At 36.4% G+C, this 16,953-nt stretch overlaps 1 protein-coding gene across 1 annotated transcript in view; it reads left to right on the plus strand.

The window, feature by feature from the left end:
• Nucleotides 1-16,953, plus strand: part of LOC145693356 (uncharacterized) — a 1,437,468-nt gene that overhangs the window by 869,536 nt on the left and 550,979 nt on the right. Inside the window, exons 20-21 of the mRNA XM_081769283.1 lie at nucleotides 1,743-1,868; nucleotides 7,098-7,321. Of these exons, the coding sequence (XP_081625409.1) occupies nucleotides 1,743-1,868; nucleotides 7,098-7,321 (350 nt within the window). The remainder of the gene's footprint in view (nucleotides 1-1,742; nucleotides 1,869-7,097; nucleotides 7,322-16,953) is intronic.

Here is a 16,953-nt window from a genome sequence, read left to right on the forward strand (position 1 = left end):
CCTCGTTTCACTTCACCCATTAAATATCCATTCAATATCATTTCCTGAAAGTTGCATTTTCTGAAGCATTAGTAAAGAGAAATTTGCTTTCCCAGAAAAATTGAAGAACCTCTTTCATATCATCAAGTCTCTAAGCACCATGTTTTCTCTACCTCATGATTCAACTAGACCTATCAAGAAAACAAAATAATTATTTAATATACGATATTTCAAATGGCACCGGTGCGATTTAGGAAATCAATATATTAGCACAACTACAAACTATTATTGCTAAGAACACATATATATTCTTTATGTTAACTGTAATATAAACGTTTAAGAATGCCTAGTTGGTTGGTAAGTTCAACCCTTATTAACCAAGCACTGGCGACAATTGGTTATCCTCAAAGCTAATAAACATCATACAGATTAGTTGCTATTATTCATTTTTGTAAGTGTAAGTGTAAAATATAATGTGCTTCACTAGTTAAAAATTCTGATACAACTTACTCATTCATTATAATTATTGGGTTTCATTCACTACAACCAATTTACACGACTATGTATGAAGAAAGTTAAATGGTTTAGTTTATCGTAGTGCTAATCAACGATCTTTCTCACGGTGATTACGTTTCGTTTATCGAAATTCCAGCACTCGGTGAGGGAAATGTAACTTCAGAAATATCTCATTGGATATAATAGTAACTATTGTGGTTGGCTGCAATGTCTCGTACGCATTTTAGGAAATAACAGATACTTTGGGGTTATTTGGGAATATTTAAAAACCGTGTCTATTCCCGGAAGACAAGAAGAACCAGAATAGGCGGTATTAATATTCAAGTTGTGGAAAATTGTTTCGTTAACCCATTCTGCATAGCGTAAACTTTCAACAAGGGCTTTGATTAGATATTTCATTCACTTGTTTCTGAAAATGTTAGCCTAAATAATAGGTTAATTCCTAGGGATGAGTTTACAGATCTCATTAAAAATTTGAAATTTCACAGAAAGTATTACATAGCTGACATACTCAAATGACAGCTGAGTGTAGTTGTGGAAACTCATTCGCTCTTGCTTCAATAATGATGTGATGAACACAAGTTAATTTCGATATAAAGTTATAATTTGAACTCAGACACGAAGTTCAGGAGAAATAAAGTACAAAACGTATACCAGTGGAAGCAAATGTTGCTGCTACTCCGACAAAATACCGGTATTTAATCGTTGAAGCAGCTATGGAAAGATTTAACAATAAGTATATACAAAACATGATTTTCCCTGTTCTAGTGTATGAATGTGACAGTGGTTGATAGGTCAAATGTATAAACAAAGCATCAAGATTTTCAAAACTAAATGAGAAGTACAAATAAGCGTATAAAAATTACACAAAATCGGAAATCACAATAGCTAGAGGTCATATCTTGTACGATAAGATTAAGATCGATAAGACGAATTACTAGCATGAAAAACAATTTTAATTACTAATCATTTGGTGGAAAGGAGTCGTGCGGCTAAGTTAAGAAGAGTAGGTCGTTTGTGAGCCTTCGGGGATCTTAAGCCATAGAAATTTGAAGGTATTATAAAAGGAAAAGTGTATTTCGCGTTGAAATATTATATTTGATTTGTGTAAGGTACCATAAGTTATTTAATGCACATTACATTTTCAATATGTACAGTATTATAAACTCAAAATATTTTGTGAAGAAATACTGGAATACATACATAAACACGCCTATATATTCTTCAATTTAAGTTTATGTTTGCAGGTGAACCCGGGTTACCTGGAGAACCCGGAAGAATTGGTTTGCCAGGTTTCCCAGGAGGTAAGGGAGATCCAGGTGTCCCAGGACTTGATGGCCCAAAAGGATTTCCTGGCCCACGTGGGCAACCTGGTAAGTATTTATAAGAGAAGTTTAACTTTCTTTGCTCAATAGTATTATATTAGATTTAACATTGTTAGGTAGTGCCACATACGGTGTCTTGATTGTTCTTGGATAACATGTAAACTTTGTTACAAAAAGCAAAAATCCATATGATTGTCTTGCAAATCCGATGCTACTATACAGCATATAATTAAGCATGAAGAAAGTGGAAATTACAAAAAAGTTTAAATTCCTTTGGACGAGAAGGAGCGGAGGTAGAGAGGGAAAACTTCAATTAGGATTTAGATTTCTGGACTTCCGGCATCTATGGCCATTTAACACGTCATCGAGCACACTATCCGAGGAAGAGAAGAAAGAAAGGATTAGGGAAGGAAAAAGTGGCCTGAGACCTATAAGTTGTACCACAGTGGCATTTGGCAGCTGTGAATGAGGAAAACCTCATCCAGAAAGGCTGGTCTGAAATAGCTTTTTACACGATTTCGAACGCGGGACCACTCGCACCGAAGGAGAGAACATTTGCGACTAAGAGAAAACTTTCAGTGTCGGCGAAATGGGAGAAACGCAATAATGATAGTGAAACTAAATATTTTGCATATAGTAAAAGTAAGATGACCAGAATTGACAAACCAACCATACGGACAGATTTTATGCATCTGCAGAAACTTTATGCATCAGAAACTGCAGAATAAACTAGCAAGTGTAACGCCGGGAAAATACACAGGAAATAGAAAACACAATAAGAAAGACTGACTACACAAATGTGAAAGGAGTTGACGATATTCGTGCGTCATCATACGCGAGAGAAGAAAGTGGAGGGAAAGTTTAGAGAAAAATCCTCACCCATTGCAGTTTCTGCAGTTGTGAACGTCGATAGTGAATCCGTAGTTGATAGGGGCCGCGGTGGCTCAGTGGTAGTGTTCACCTCTGGTGCTTGGGGTCCCGGGTTCGATCCCAGCCCCCACCAAGTGAACTTTGTGGTGGACAAACACTGTGTGCGTGAGTTTTCTTGGAGTTCTCCCGTTTCCTCCCACTTTCTTCATTCCACCATTTCATTCATTACTCATCATCACCGTCTCCTTTAGCCTAACCGGCATAACCGTGGGACGTAAAACTCAGATTTTATTTAATTTTTTCCGTAGTCGATATACAAACACTTCTTGTAGTGACGCAACAGATGCAAGCAAGCAGGCCAACTCGTCCCTGCAATATTTCTCTGTAAATTCTGTTTCAAAACAATATTCGGAAAGTATTTGGAATTCCACGGAACGTTCACCGGAACAGCTATATTTGAATAACGCAAACCGAATCAAATTTATGATTCACCTTGCGAATAATTTTTAATAAATAAATGACTGAAGGCAGAAAAGTGACTCATGTTCCTATACTTTAAGGCACGATGATAAGACCAACAAGACCATCGCGTGATTAACTTAAACATGTTTTTGAATGGACGAAACAAAACACCAGCAACTTTTACAAGGTCTAGATTTTGTAGGGATCAGATTCTTATAGAACTCAACACTGTGAGGAACTGACGAACTGTAAAGATCATTATCCTTGTTTGCTTCTGAGAGTCAACCAAACGCAAAACTCGGTTCTGGCTCTAAAATTGTGCCATAAGACTTGCTACAGAAAGAAGTGCAAATCGGGTTTGGTCATATTCGTTGATCTTGCTTATGCTTTCATATTAGATCAATCAACGACAGGCAGAACAAACATCCCTAGAAGCAGCGGTTATCCATTCCAATTAGCGGCATAATTATATGTGAATACATCGTGGCGGTGATGAAACTCATGACACCAAAGATGGTCTTGCTGTCCTTAATGGCAAGAGTTTTGAGAGGACGTATCCCTTTATCAAATCTGAACTACTTCATTATTGATCAGCTCTGGAGTCGATTGATGCTGTGTAGTAAAAGACTTGATTCCATTATCGAAGTCTCCGGTAGGTGTTGCAACAGCTGCAGCGTCAGGGTTACAGATATTCACCGTTAGAGAAAGTGATTTATTGTAAGGAATGTACTATATGCTTTTACGGGATTCAATGCTACGATATTCATATATTCATAACGCAATATTTTGAAAGTGTGTGCTCAATGTCTTAAAGCGTACGATGTTAAGAAAGTTCGGAATCCCCACATCTGTGGAGAAGTATTCTGCACAGGGTACAATAATATAATGCCATCTATGTTATATTCAACTGAGCAAAGTACGTACTCTATAAAAATGGTTGTTAGTGTTTCATGACATTCAGTGCCGACAAGATAAGGAAATAGCCGGTAGCCTGTGGTATTTTAGAACATGGGCCCCTCCCTGTTATTAACCAAATATGCTCCAAGTGCAAAAATAATACGTGTGAAGGGCGTGGTGTATGCGGTATTAGCCAACATATATTTTATGAAGAAAATGTATTGTAGGATTTCTAGATTCAGCACAAAAGTATATACAAAATTGTCGCCAAAGCCCATAACTAGAAGCGGTATGATACAATGTTTTACCACCATAATGCTTGAGAAAGAGTGGATTTCCTGCATAATTATGCGTGGGTGTAAAATTTTAGTCTGGAATATTTATTTGAAATTTATTAATAGCCTAAATTTTCTGCCAATGGCTCTGACAAAATTAAGTTATACGTTCTATTTGCCCGTTACGAAGAGATATTTCCCTTATTTATTTAACACGAAGGCCAATCAAGAATATCATGGTGCGTTACCCGCCCTTGAGGATTATGATCTGTTAACTTAAAAAAGAAACAGAAGTTTGAAAAGAGGTATAATGGGAAAAAGAAGACACTTGGTGATACGGGTTTTAATTTAAAAGAACAGTTAACTAAATACTGTGTAGATGACGAGACCGTGCTGCGCATGGCGTGCATAACATTTATGAATGAATTTCATCTTATATATGGCGTCAACCCGTTTCTAGAAACTATAAGCATTGCCAGCGCGTGTAATTGAATGTATAGGAAAAATTTCTTACAATGAGACATTATTTTTATTATCCCACATAACTTCTACAGATGGTCCGTGCCGTTCAGTGGCTTGTGTGCGAAGTGGACCTATTAAAAATACAAATTCAACATTCCGATAACGGACAAGAGGTTGTGCGTAGCGGTTATAAAGTTGATGGCCATGCGAGCTATGGCTATGCGCAGAACATGTTTGGGAGTACCAAGGGTGCTTATTTCATGGTTGCGGGCTGTGTTACCGCATAGGCGTGATAATAACGTTTATAACAACTCATACAGTACTTCTAATATTGGCTATGAGAATACTATAAATCTATAAACTAAAAGAGCTGAGGTATATAGTGCATGAAATATCGGACTGCAAGTGCCGAGAGCCTCAAAGAACACCCGATGGTTAATAAATTTGTAAAAACCACAACATCATTAAAAAATGTCCAATTTATCCGCAGGAGGCTCTGTATGGGGGAAGGTCGACACCATGAAACTACAAAAATGTGAAAAAGGGGGAGCGCATCATCGTGTACCGATATAATCTCCCTCTATCCTTAGTGTTATAAGGTGAAAGGTATCCCAGGGTCACCAGATAATTTATGTCAGAGATGGCGAGTGCCTCGATATTTCGGAATTCCAGGACATAATAAAATGTACGCCATTAACGCCGGACAATCTCTACCATCCCGTCGATCTGGCGGAAAGTTATTATTTCCGCTATGCTGAGCATGTGCGGACACACTGAATGAAGAAGAATGCACCCATTCGGATGAGGAGAGAATTTTGGTGTGAGTTGTAGATGAGGTGCGGTGTCTGTTAAGAAAGGATTCAGAAAGATAGAAAAACACGAGATATGGAGCTATGATGTCGTAATGTATGACGCTGAAAAGAAAGAGGGCACAGTACATTAATTTGTTTATTAATATCAAGGCTGAATGTAATGACTGGCCCGCAAGATGTGACACCGAAGAACAAAAAAGTCAGTTCATATGTAAATATTGTAAAAAAGAGGCCACTTATCTAAACAGAAACATATTTGAAAGCTGGATATAATCTGCTTGTAGGATAAGTTCGCACAGCGGGAAACATGGAATAGACCGCTATCATTAAAAATACATAAGACTATTTTCATAAATTAACAAATCCAAACATTGAAATTAAATTATTTATTTCAATTGGCAATAAAATTGGCGTACTCAACTGGAGTGTTAATGATAGTGTTATTGCTCCAGCAAAAATATCAATGTAGTAATTGCCGAGTACACCACGACACACGCGCGCCTACAGTTATTCCGTTATTTGGATTTACTCGGCGAGAGTGCTATATTCTGAAACCAACAGTGTTATTTGCACACAATCTTCAAGTGAACTTCAGCTAAAAATAGCCGTGTATTTAGGAAACTGGAAAAGTGAGTTAGTAGTGTATGGACCAAGAGCGCCGATTTCTGTGTAAATTTTGGGAGGGGCAGGTGCAGAAGGTACGTGTATATATATATATATATATATATATATATATATATATATATATATATATATATATGAAGATTTTAAGACAAATTGCAATCAAATTATGCCAAATATTGTATATTTACAAATAGAGTAGGAGGGCCCACATGAGCTTTAGGGGGCCCGGGCCCCTCGGCTCCCCAGTATCGGCGGTTGGTATTACGTATTTACATGTTTTGTCTTCTTCATGAAATAGTTAACTGAGGGGACGACATACATATTTTTTGGAGGTTAGGGGATAACATCCTCGCGTTTCCCCCTCACTTTTACCCCTGTACTACATTAAATTCTTTCCGATGTTCATATTTCCTATAGCCTATTAACTGAGGATCCAACCCGTACTCACATGTGAGATAGACAATCAAACAAAATATAGCAATTATCCGTCAGCATTAAATTTGGCAAATTGCGAAAAGACTTGACTATATATATGACGGTGCTATAAAATAGCAGTAAGTCCCATTGTTAGTTGACAACGTAGCATAACACTCACATTTTTAGCAATTGTGTTAAATATGCAATGGTACGGTAGTATGTTTTTTTTTAAATAAAAATACATTATACGCAATATAGAAAATATTGGCATTATACTCAAATCTTGATAGTTAACATTGAAATCTTAATTTAAAAATATAGATATTACCTTCACATCACACTTTGTCTTCTATGCCTTTATCAGCTTTAACACATTTGATTTTATCACTTGACAAGTAGTAAAATATTTGAACATTTGTATTTATCAATTGTGCTTTGCATTCTATTTCTTTAAATAGGTATTCCTGGTAGGCCAGGTTTGGATGGTATACCTGGTTCTAAAGGGGACAAAGGAGAAATGGGAATAGACGGGTTTCCTGGTTCACCTGGTGAACGTGGTGATCCTGGTCCTCCAGGTCTACAAGGAACTAAAGGAGAATTGGGCCCACCGGGTCCGCCAGGGCTTCCTGGACTTCCAGGTTATCCTGGCCTGAAAGGAGAACCAGGGCCTCCTGGACTACCAGTGAGTAAAAGCTTTAAATGTATTTGTTATCGAAAAAATTCCAACCATATTTTATAATTTGATTAGCTATGGAAACGTGATTCTTTTCATCTTACCAAAATAGTTTTCGAGCATGAACACGGGGACAGATTGTAACGCACAGCTGAGTATTCATAGATTTAAGACGAAAAATAATTTCAAAGTCATTAAAATGTTTTCTACATCACATAATTATTACTCACAGTATATGATATTGGGTGTTTAGTTACTACACAGTCATCCCTATTTCATAAGAAACAAATTATAGATCATTTGTATAGAACGCATCTTTTAGTTTGTCGTGACATTGTGTTTGATTTCTCTATACAATTCTAGTGTACGTCTTGCAATTCTTAAGGTATATATTTAAAGTTATTTCATAGCACATATAAGAACACATACATACACAGTAGAATTTATGTGTTATTATTTCCTCATTTATGTATTCCAGTGGCAAATGGTTGAGTGGAAAAGCATTCATTCTAGTCCAAAGGTTTGTTGTTCGATCATCCCATGTGGGGTTGTGCGTAATGGATGTAGTACTTCAGTTAAGTTTAGGTCACATTTTGAGGAAGGATGTGCTGGTCTTGAGTCAACCCTAACTAATCCACCATCATTCACGGCTACATACCACTATATAACACACTACCATTCACCTGGATTCATTTAGGCCTACTATGTACCGACACTCAATATCTTCAGTAACCGTCTGCGAACCAGCAACCACAATAGTTAACAATTTTACTGAAATACAGCGAGTTCCTTTTCATTATTTATTTACATGATTGAATTTTGTGTTGTACGAAGAGGAAAATAAAAACTGATATATTTTCGCACCTACACACAGACTTCCACAACCAATGAATTATCTTTAAAGCGTAAACCAATGCACAGCACCTACGAAGGCAGTATTTCCTATACGCTTAGCAGGAATACTCATGTCCCTTCGCATGGTCCAAAGCGAATTCATAAGAAAATATAATGCTCACATACCCTCTTAACCCATTTGAAGTCCTCGTTTGGAGTTGACACATGTAGCTCTCGAGTCGATTTGGACCTATTATGCATCCGTCTCTTTCATATATGTGTTTGTTGAAGTAATAAACCAATTTTACTTATTTACGTATTATCGTTTAAACACCTTGCTTAACCTTGCACATTGTACAAGGGCGTACAACTGAAATGGACATATCACTCCTACTCCCTTGTACATATTATAAGTGAGTAGTTATATACTCATGCACACTGCGTTAAAATATTGATTTGTATAATAAACGTTTGTTTATATTACGTTGTTTATAAACGTTTGTTTATAGTCCTATGTACACATGACTCCAAAAGTGCATTGCCACCTACAATTCTCCTTTTCCTGTAATAGTAGGCAATCCAAGAAACATAGTCGTTGGGTTGGTTCAGAATTAGAAAGGCGGTGGACCAAACCTCAATTTTGTTACAAATATATCAGTGTGGCAAATCGCAAATAAGGGAATAAAATACATTATTAAGAATGACCGTTTTATTATTGAAAGGGAGATGGATGACATCAAAATTACAAAATAATCCTACTTAAGCAGTTCAAGAAGATAAATGGTAAGAAATAAGTATCAGAGGATAGCAGTTTCTTTCCTCTTTCAAAAAAACAAAATCGCAAAAACAAACAAAAAAAAAAATACATAATGTGAAGGTCTCACGTAAAAGTCCAAGAGCTGAACAACAAACATCCACAAGAAACGGAAAGAAAGACAAACACAGACTAAGGGACTCCAATGCCCTAGCGGACTTGCAGGCCTCCCATGCAACATGGGAAACTAGTTGTAAACAGTTGTTAATAATAATAATAATAATAATAATAATAATTATTATTATTATTATTATTATTATTATTGAAAACTCGTTTCCTTTCAAAATCTCCGACTTCGCCTGAGTGCAGGCCTGCGTATAGCGGTCATCTGTGCAGTATTTGTCAATGAGCGCTATCAAAAGCCAAATGGGATGGAAATCTCCGAGAGAGAGGAACAAAAAACTTAGTATGATACTCTCTAGGTCAAAGTTCGAAGTACTTGCTTCCGAGAGCTGCTTTTTTTCTTTTTTTTTGCGAACAAAAAAGTTTTGGCGCCTAAGAAATTACAGTATATAATATTGCAAATTTGCAAGTGGACTCATTTAATTGCAATTTGTCGTAATAAAGGAATTGTCATTGGAAGACATTACTGTAAAAATTAAGTTTTGTTTCTTCATTTAACGCAATTCTTAGTGGGGCCTATGCCCAGTCCCCCAAAAGATCCATATTCAAAATTCAGGATATGGATATATCGATGTTGATATATTTGCGATATCGAATGTTAATATGTGTCAATATCGATATCAACGATATCGATATATCGACATATCGCACAGGCCTAGATTCGAGATATGATGCTCGAAATATACTACAATCAATAATCAAAATATAAATAGGTTCTTGCATTTCCCTACCCAAAGTTGAGGGGGAAGAAGGTGAACCCGAACAGACATTTTAAGCTGGGTGTCTACTGAAACCGGAAATACTTGATGTGTACTAGGATTTAATTTTGATACTGGAAATAATGGAAATATCCTGGAATTTTGATCCACATATTGGAAAAATCATGAAGCTAGTAATCTGTCAACAATACTTTTTTAATTGTTTTAGAAGTCTTATAAAGAATTTTGTATCGATAGAGATTATAAATTTTTGCAAAGCAAGAGTTGTATGTACATTTGTAATTAGACATTTAAAGCAGTTTGTGGAGTGGAGGGCTGTGAGGGCAGTTGGGAAACCCTTTAATAATGTTTAAAAATTATCATTGTATTTTAAAAAATCAAGCTTAACTAAATTTATTAAAAATAAAATATTATTTTGATGGTAAAACAATTATAAACCTGAAATCATCAAGAGTGTGATTACTCCTAAAGATCTTTAAAAACACATTGTATTAGGTACAGGAATTTTGCTGATAGTTATACTGAATATACTGGAACTATCCTGAAATTTTGAAAATGAAAGTCAGTAGACATCTGTTAAGCGAAAAAGTTTCTTAAAATAAAAGTAGTTTTACTTCCCCCTTAATAGAAAACTATTACTATTTATCTTTTAATACAGTTTCTGTATGTCTTCAGAAATCAGCGACAGTACACATACCTGGACTTTACATAGTATAGCAATATACTGTATAATTTCTCTCAACTATGCAAATCGGAAGAAAAAATATGTAATAATAAAGTGGAATACTCTAAAAGATATTTCATTGTGCTTATTTTTTAGTAATTTTGACAGACTCACAACTACAAGACTAATAAAACTAGAAATTGAGATTCATTTTTCTCTCAGACTAAAGGCTTCTGCATTTTGCTGAGATTGTCATCTTTTTAAGTGTAAGTTCCCTATCGCGGGCTAATTCTGGCTTCCGAGGTTCCGAGGTAATCGGTACCCGAAAGTATAAAGTTAGCCATCCAATATAAACCTTCTAATTCCGTCTCTTTCCTGCTTTCCTCTCTCCCATATTAAAATCAGCAACAACATGAGCACAGTTCGAGTTTCAAAATATACATGTGTTAGTGTCAATAAAGTGAAAGAATAAAACTAAGAGGAAACGAGATTCATAAGTTAATGTAGGGAGAAACTTAAACATATCTCAATGTAAAATTGAAACTTATAGATAGCTGATAGAGGTACGGAAATGAGACAGAAAAATGGAGAAGAAATTAGAAGAAAAAGAAAGAGAGCACAGAAAAAATATTGGATTTAAATGTAGTAAATAAAGAACCAAACATTATAAAACTCCTTTCGCAGAAATTCATCAGTAATATAAAAATAAAGCTTCTTTAAATTTTTGTCCGCAGTATTCGAATATGCACGTAGAGGATGCTTCAAAAAATGCATAAATTGACTTTCAAAATGAATACCAAACTCGGTGATCAAACTAAATACTCAATTTCCAATGAAACTGAAAAGTTCTGAGACACATATAAGATCATGCCAGAAGTTTAAAACATTATGTCTTTCCGATAGTTCGCGTGCAAATTTGGTAGTGTTTATTAAACGTACTGATCTGAAATAATTATAATAAACCTACTAGGTAGCGTAGGTCATACCATCCATTCCAGATTACTAATGGAAACTGAATAAAAGAGAGGAAAAATGGAAGATAGAAAAATTAAATGAGTGCTATTTTACTGCTAGATCTCTATCACAGAGTTACATTAAAAGACCAAATTGTATCATAGTGAAAAGTTACAAATGTTTAAAAGGAAAATTGGATGTTGGTTTCTTATAGACGTAGTATTTCGGATTTCATATGTGGATAAACCAAATTGAACTATAGGATGGAAACCGTTTTGTTTCAATATAAATAAAATCTCTTGTGAAATAACCAAAAAGGAGGCAATTTTCTTGGCATTTCTGAACATTTGTCTGTTCCAAACATCCACTCTTGATTTCACCTTCTGCAGATACAACGTTGTAATTCGCAATGGTAGAATGCACGTTAGGGCTGAAATGGGTCATCGCAGAGACACGAACTCGATTGAGACTCGGTAAGCAACAGGAAAAAAGACTACTTATTTCCTTTCCTTAAACTGTATTTTGTATGTGTGAGCGAGTGAAAGAAAAGAGAAAGATGCAAGACATGAGGATGTGTCAAGAAAGATGGATAGAGAGAGATAGAGACGAACATAAATACGAAAACTACTATCATTACTCTGTATGATGAAGAGAGCACACACTTTTTATTTGGATTCTCGTCAGTGATGCCTTGTAACTTCTCCAACAAGGGTAGGTAGCGAATGTTTTATGGAAGAAAAAAGATGGTACCTGTTGGGATTCGAACCGAGATTTTCCGTTTGGAAGCCTGCGACGGTACCAATACACCACCGTTTACGATATCCGAAACATTTAACAAGAGGTATAGTGTTTCTTTATAAGAACAATAACATGAATAGTAGATACTACAGGCCAATGAAGTGCTTCGAATTGTCCTAGTAGCCCCATAGTTATTATTTGCCCTTTCCCAACTGACATTTGTAAATTGTCTCTATGATGATACGTGAGTTTACTTATGGATTGCTCGATTAGTATGTGTAGTCACTCTTCGATTCTTCACGATTACTTTGTGGAAAGAACTTTGTCTTGACCAGGACTTGAAAATACTTTTTGAGCCTATACTACAGACGTGTGCAAATTATTAGACTAAAGTTGGAAAAATAAAGACTCTTAAACACAATTTTAAATAAATCCTAAATTACTGCTTTATTTCACCTTGTTGCTACCTGTTAGTATTTTGTACGCATTCATTTCGATTTTATTACCATTTCTATACACTCTGGCATACTTTTCATTAACTTTACACAAGTATATTTCACTTCCTCATCGCGATGCCATATTCTGACAAGTGCTGTGATGCGATCGATCTTAGTAGTTATGCTTTCTCTCCACTTTTTTCTTAACAATAGCCCACAAGTTTTCGGTAGGGTTTAAGTCGGGATAATTTCTTGCCCATGGTAGAACCTGTACTCCATTTTCCCTCAGAAAATTAGTTTCAGTCATTGCTTTATGGTATGGGACTCCATCATGCATAGAAATAAAGTTATCATCCGGAAACCATTCCGTCATTTGTGGTTCTGGCACATTTAGATATTGTTTTTGATTCATCATTCGTTTCGCGAGATACAGTCTACCACCACCATACATTGACATACAGCTCCAGACCATGAGTGACGTTGGATGCTTTACTGTTCGGGAAACACAGTTTGGTGAATTTGTTTCATCTGACTTCCTGCGAACATATTGGGTACTTTCCTCACTTATGGAAAATATTTATTCATCAGAGAAATATGCCTGGAAATAGTATAATGTATATCAGTGTATTGATATTAAATTTTTCACAATATCATAAACCAAACATCATATTAGGAGGAGCAACTCCTCTCGTAAACCCTTGTACAATAAAGTTAAAAAATTTTCAAGTGTACCGCAACTTCCCAAAGATGACCCAATTGACAAAATATACAGAATAAATATGTAAAGTTTGGTGGTTTACCTTGCTCCAGTCATCCTTTAATCTATTTTTCATTTCCTTTTCCCATTCCAACCTCTTCTTTACCATTGTTGGGGTTAACTTCGCCTTTGTGCAGGGCCTTCCTACTGCTAAGCCCGCTGCACATAATTGTTTTCTCGCAGTAGATGAAGATATGTTACATCCGTACGCCTTTTACTGATTTGACAAATCCTTGCTAGTAGCTCTTCTATTCGATTTGGCCATCTGTAGTAGTTTTCTTTGAACACGAGGACTGATTTTTTGTTTTTGTCGACATTTACCTGAGCGGTTTTGTGTATATGATGCACCGAGCTTCAATGCCCGTCTTATTCGACTGACTGTGTTTTGAGAAATAGACAATTTCCTAGCTATTTTTTGCTTGTGGAGCGTTTTTCTTGCACAAGAAATTCATTTAATGCAATTTTACGTGGTGATACGTCTTTGGTTTTACTCATAATTATCACTTTCACTAAAGCTCAAAATACAGAACAAAAGAAATTCCAATACTTTTTCCCCACAGATCTTCAGCTAAAAATAATACGTAAAAAAGCAAAATCCATGTGTTTTGCACCTAATACACATTAAACTATTATTTGGAATATTAAAAATATAACATTGAAAGCAAATTTAATACGACGTATAAAGAAAGGGCCAACATGTGCTAATATAAGTATACAATGATGCAGTTGTTTACCATTGTTGCCAGTTTCTTACCACTGTTGACAGTAAGGAATAAAAAGGGTCATTACTTTCTATTGACAAGGTATATATAAAGTCCAGAACATACTTTAGGTTTAAAAAATATCAACTGTACAGAATACAAATGTAGCAAAAACAAAAATTCATCAAAAATCCTGAAGAATCGACGTTTAGTCTATTTTCACACATCTATACTTGTAAATCTAGGACGTTACCCATACACTATCCTGCCACATAAAACTATATCTCACATCTTCCTAAGTTCAGTTCTGCTCTTTGGAACGAACCGGCTTATTTCTGTAAGGGTATTTACACTAAAATGCACGCCAAAATTAAATTAGTCGATGACCTGGAGACAAATTAGTGCCCACTAATAAACGAAATACAATACAATCTAGAAATCATTACAGAAATAATAACATACTATCCAGTAATTGCGCCGTGCAAGTTGGAAAGTACGCTTATAATAGTAATAATAATAATAAATGTTCAGCTTCACTGTACAGTTGCCATTTCAACAAATAATATCAATATGTGGAGTCAATCTAAGGAACATTCTTTGAAGGTTAGGCAGTTGTTCCATTTACTCTTCCGTTTCCAGAAAATCCACGCACGTGGTGTTTATCCATCATAAAGTCCGTATATGAGATGAGATCGATCTAATGTTTACATCAGAGATGGCGTGGGGCAATGAAAACTTGATCAACGACCCACTGACCCACTACCCAAAGTCACCAACTCTCAGCGACGACCCTCCATGACACACTTTGAGCCACCATGACCCACTACCCTCCGTGAGCCACTCTGACCCACCATGAGCAACTCTGGCCCAACACTCAAAGACGCTCTCACCCACCCCCACCATGACCCACTCTGACCCACCACACATCATGAACCACCCTTGGACACTATAATCCGCTCTAACTCACCAGAACTCATCGTAACCAACTCTGACACAATCCATGGCATCTAGTCTACTGACTAAAGAGTTTTCATTTGTAATAAAATTAGGTTGTGAAAATATCAGTAATCGGAGATTGAATTTCTATGGTCAATCGTTCAAACACCACTCTCTTACATTACCGGTGGAGATCTGACTTTACGATATAAAATAGTAAAGTGTTTGTCGTGGGTCAAAATACGATGAATTTTAATTGAATTATCATGGTATAATTATTTCCTTGTTGAATTATCGATACTTTTCAGTGAAAAAAGAACGAAATTTGATAGTCCCAAATCCCTGAAAGTAAACCAACGTAAAGGAAGAAAAAGGTGTATTTTTAAATAATTAAGCATACAGTCCGAACCTAAAATTTTCCTGTAATTAACCTTATAGTAAACATTTATGCCTATTTTACTCACAATTTTATGGGTTTCTTGTTCTATGGTCTAAGCCTTCCAAACAATAAACATAAGCTTCAGCAATTGTTATTGTGAAAAGCAATGGATATATGAAACGAAGCACTATATTTTTTCTTTCTCAATTAATAATTGTTTCTCAATTTGTTTGTCAACTAATATCGATCGTTTTCGTTTATTTTTACAAACCAACTCACTGCCAATTTTCCATATATAGAAAGTGCCGCCATCCCCATAAAGGAGAATTAAAAAAAAAATTCTATAACACGTTCCGTTCATTTTCAATATCTGAATACTGATACTGAATACAAATATACTGAATTTCAGATCCGTATGTTTAACGGCTTGCGAGATACTAGAGGATGGACACGAGTCGAGCTATAACTCAACCCAACTCGAAACATGGCTCGGAAAAATGAAATGAAATGAAATAAGTTTTACGTCCCGCGGTTATGCCGGTAGGCTAAAGAAGACAATGAAGATGAGATATGAATGAAATGGTGGAATGAAAAAAGTGGGAGGAAACGGGAGAACCCCGAGGAAAACCACGCCCACGGTGTTTGTCCAACACAAAGTTCACTTGCTAAGGGCTGGGATCTAACCCGGGACCCCAAGCACCAGAGGTGAACGCTCTACCAGTGAGCCACCGCGGCCCCGAAACGGCTCGAATTTCAAGTCGAATAAATGGTAATTTTGTCGAGTCGAGTCACTGCTTTGAGGTGAGTTTCGAGTCGGGTCGACTTAGATAAATGGCTGGCTCATTCTACTCGTTTTAATTCGCTTTGAAATCATGGCCTGATTAGAGTGGAAAACGAAAACCATGAGAAATGTAAACAGTAATGCGGAACAATTTTAGTGTTGCTCACGACAAGGGTGCATCTCGTCTCATACTTTTAGTGCATTTTGTGGGGTGCTTTTAGTGTGTCCTTGTGTCCTCTCGATATAAATTTTATAACGATCGGTCTCAGCGTCAAATGTCATGAGCATCAATATAAGAACGTACTTCTTGCCATCAAGGCTGAGACTTGCATGGTCGAATTTTTGAGCCCAATCAGTATTTCAATCCGGATAGAGATGTCAACCGGCTTGACTCGGTTCAACTGAGCGAGCTGCTCGAGCCGGCTCGATTGGACTGAGTCATCAGATCGGTTGGGAAAAGCCATCGATTCGGCTCAATTGAGCCCATGGCTCGAGCCACCCGGTTGAAATGAGCCACCAACTAGGCTCATGTTATGAAAGGAGTTGGTTCCCGTGACGAAAGCCAGATATAATAATATTGGGATTCGAACCTTGGATCTCTTTTGGAATCTCCCTTAAAACATCATTCATTTGTAAAAGACTAATAGATCCAATAAGGAACTGGCAAGTAAACAAATAGTCTTACTCCCACGGTCCTGGGATTCGGGCATTATATATATCAGAGACATATGCCATATACCCACCGTCGCTGGTACGTCAGCTCCAAGATACACTGGTTAATACCTATAAAAGAAGTACAAGTGG

This window comes from Thermobia domestica, chromosome 8 (assembly GCF_964235325.1).
Source record: "Thermobia domestica chromosome 8, izTheDome1.hap1.1, whole genome shotgun sequence".
Classification (NCBI taxonomy): domain Eukaryota; kingdom Metazoa; phylum Arthropoda; class Insecta; order Zygentoma; family Lepismatidae; genus Thermobia; species Thermobia domestica.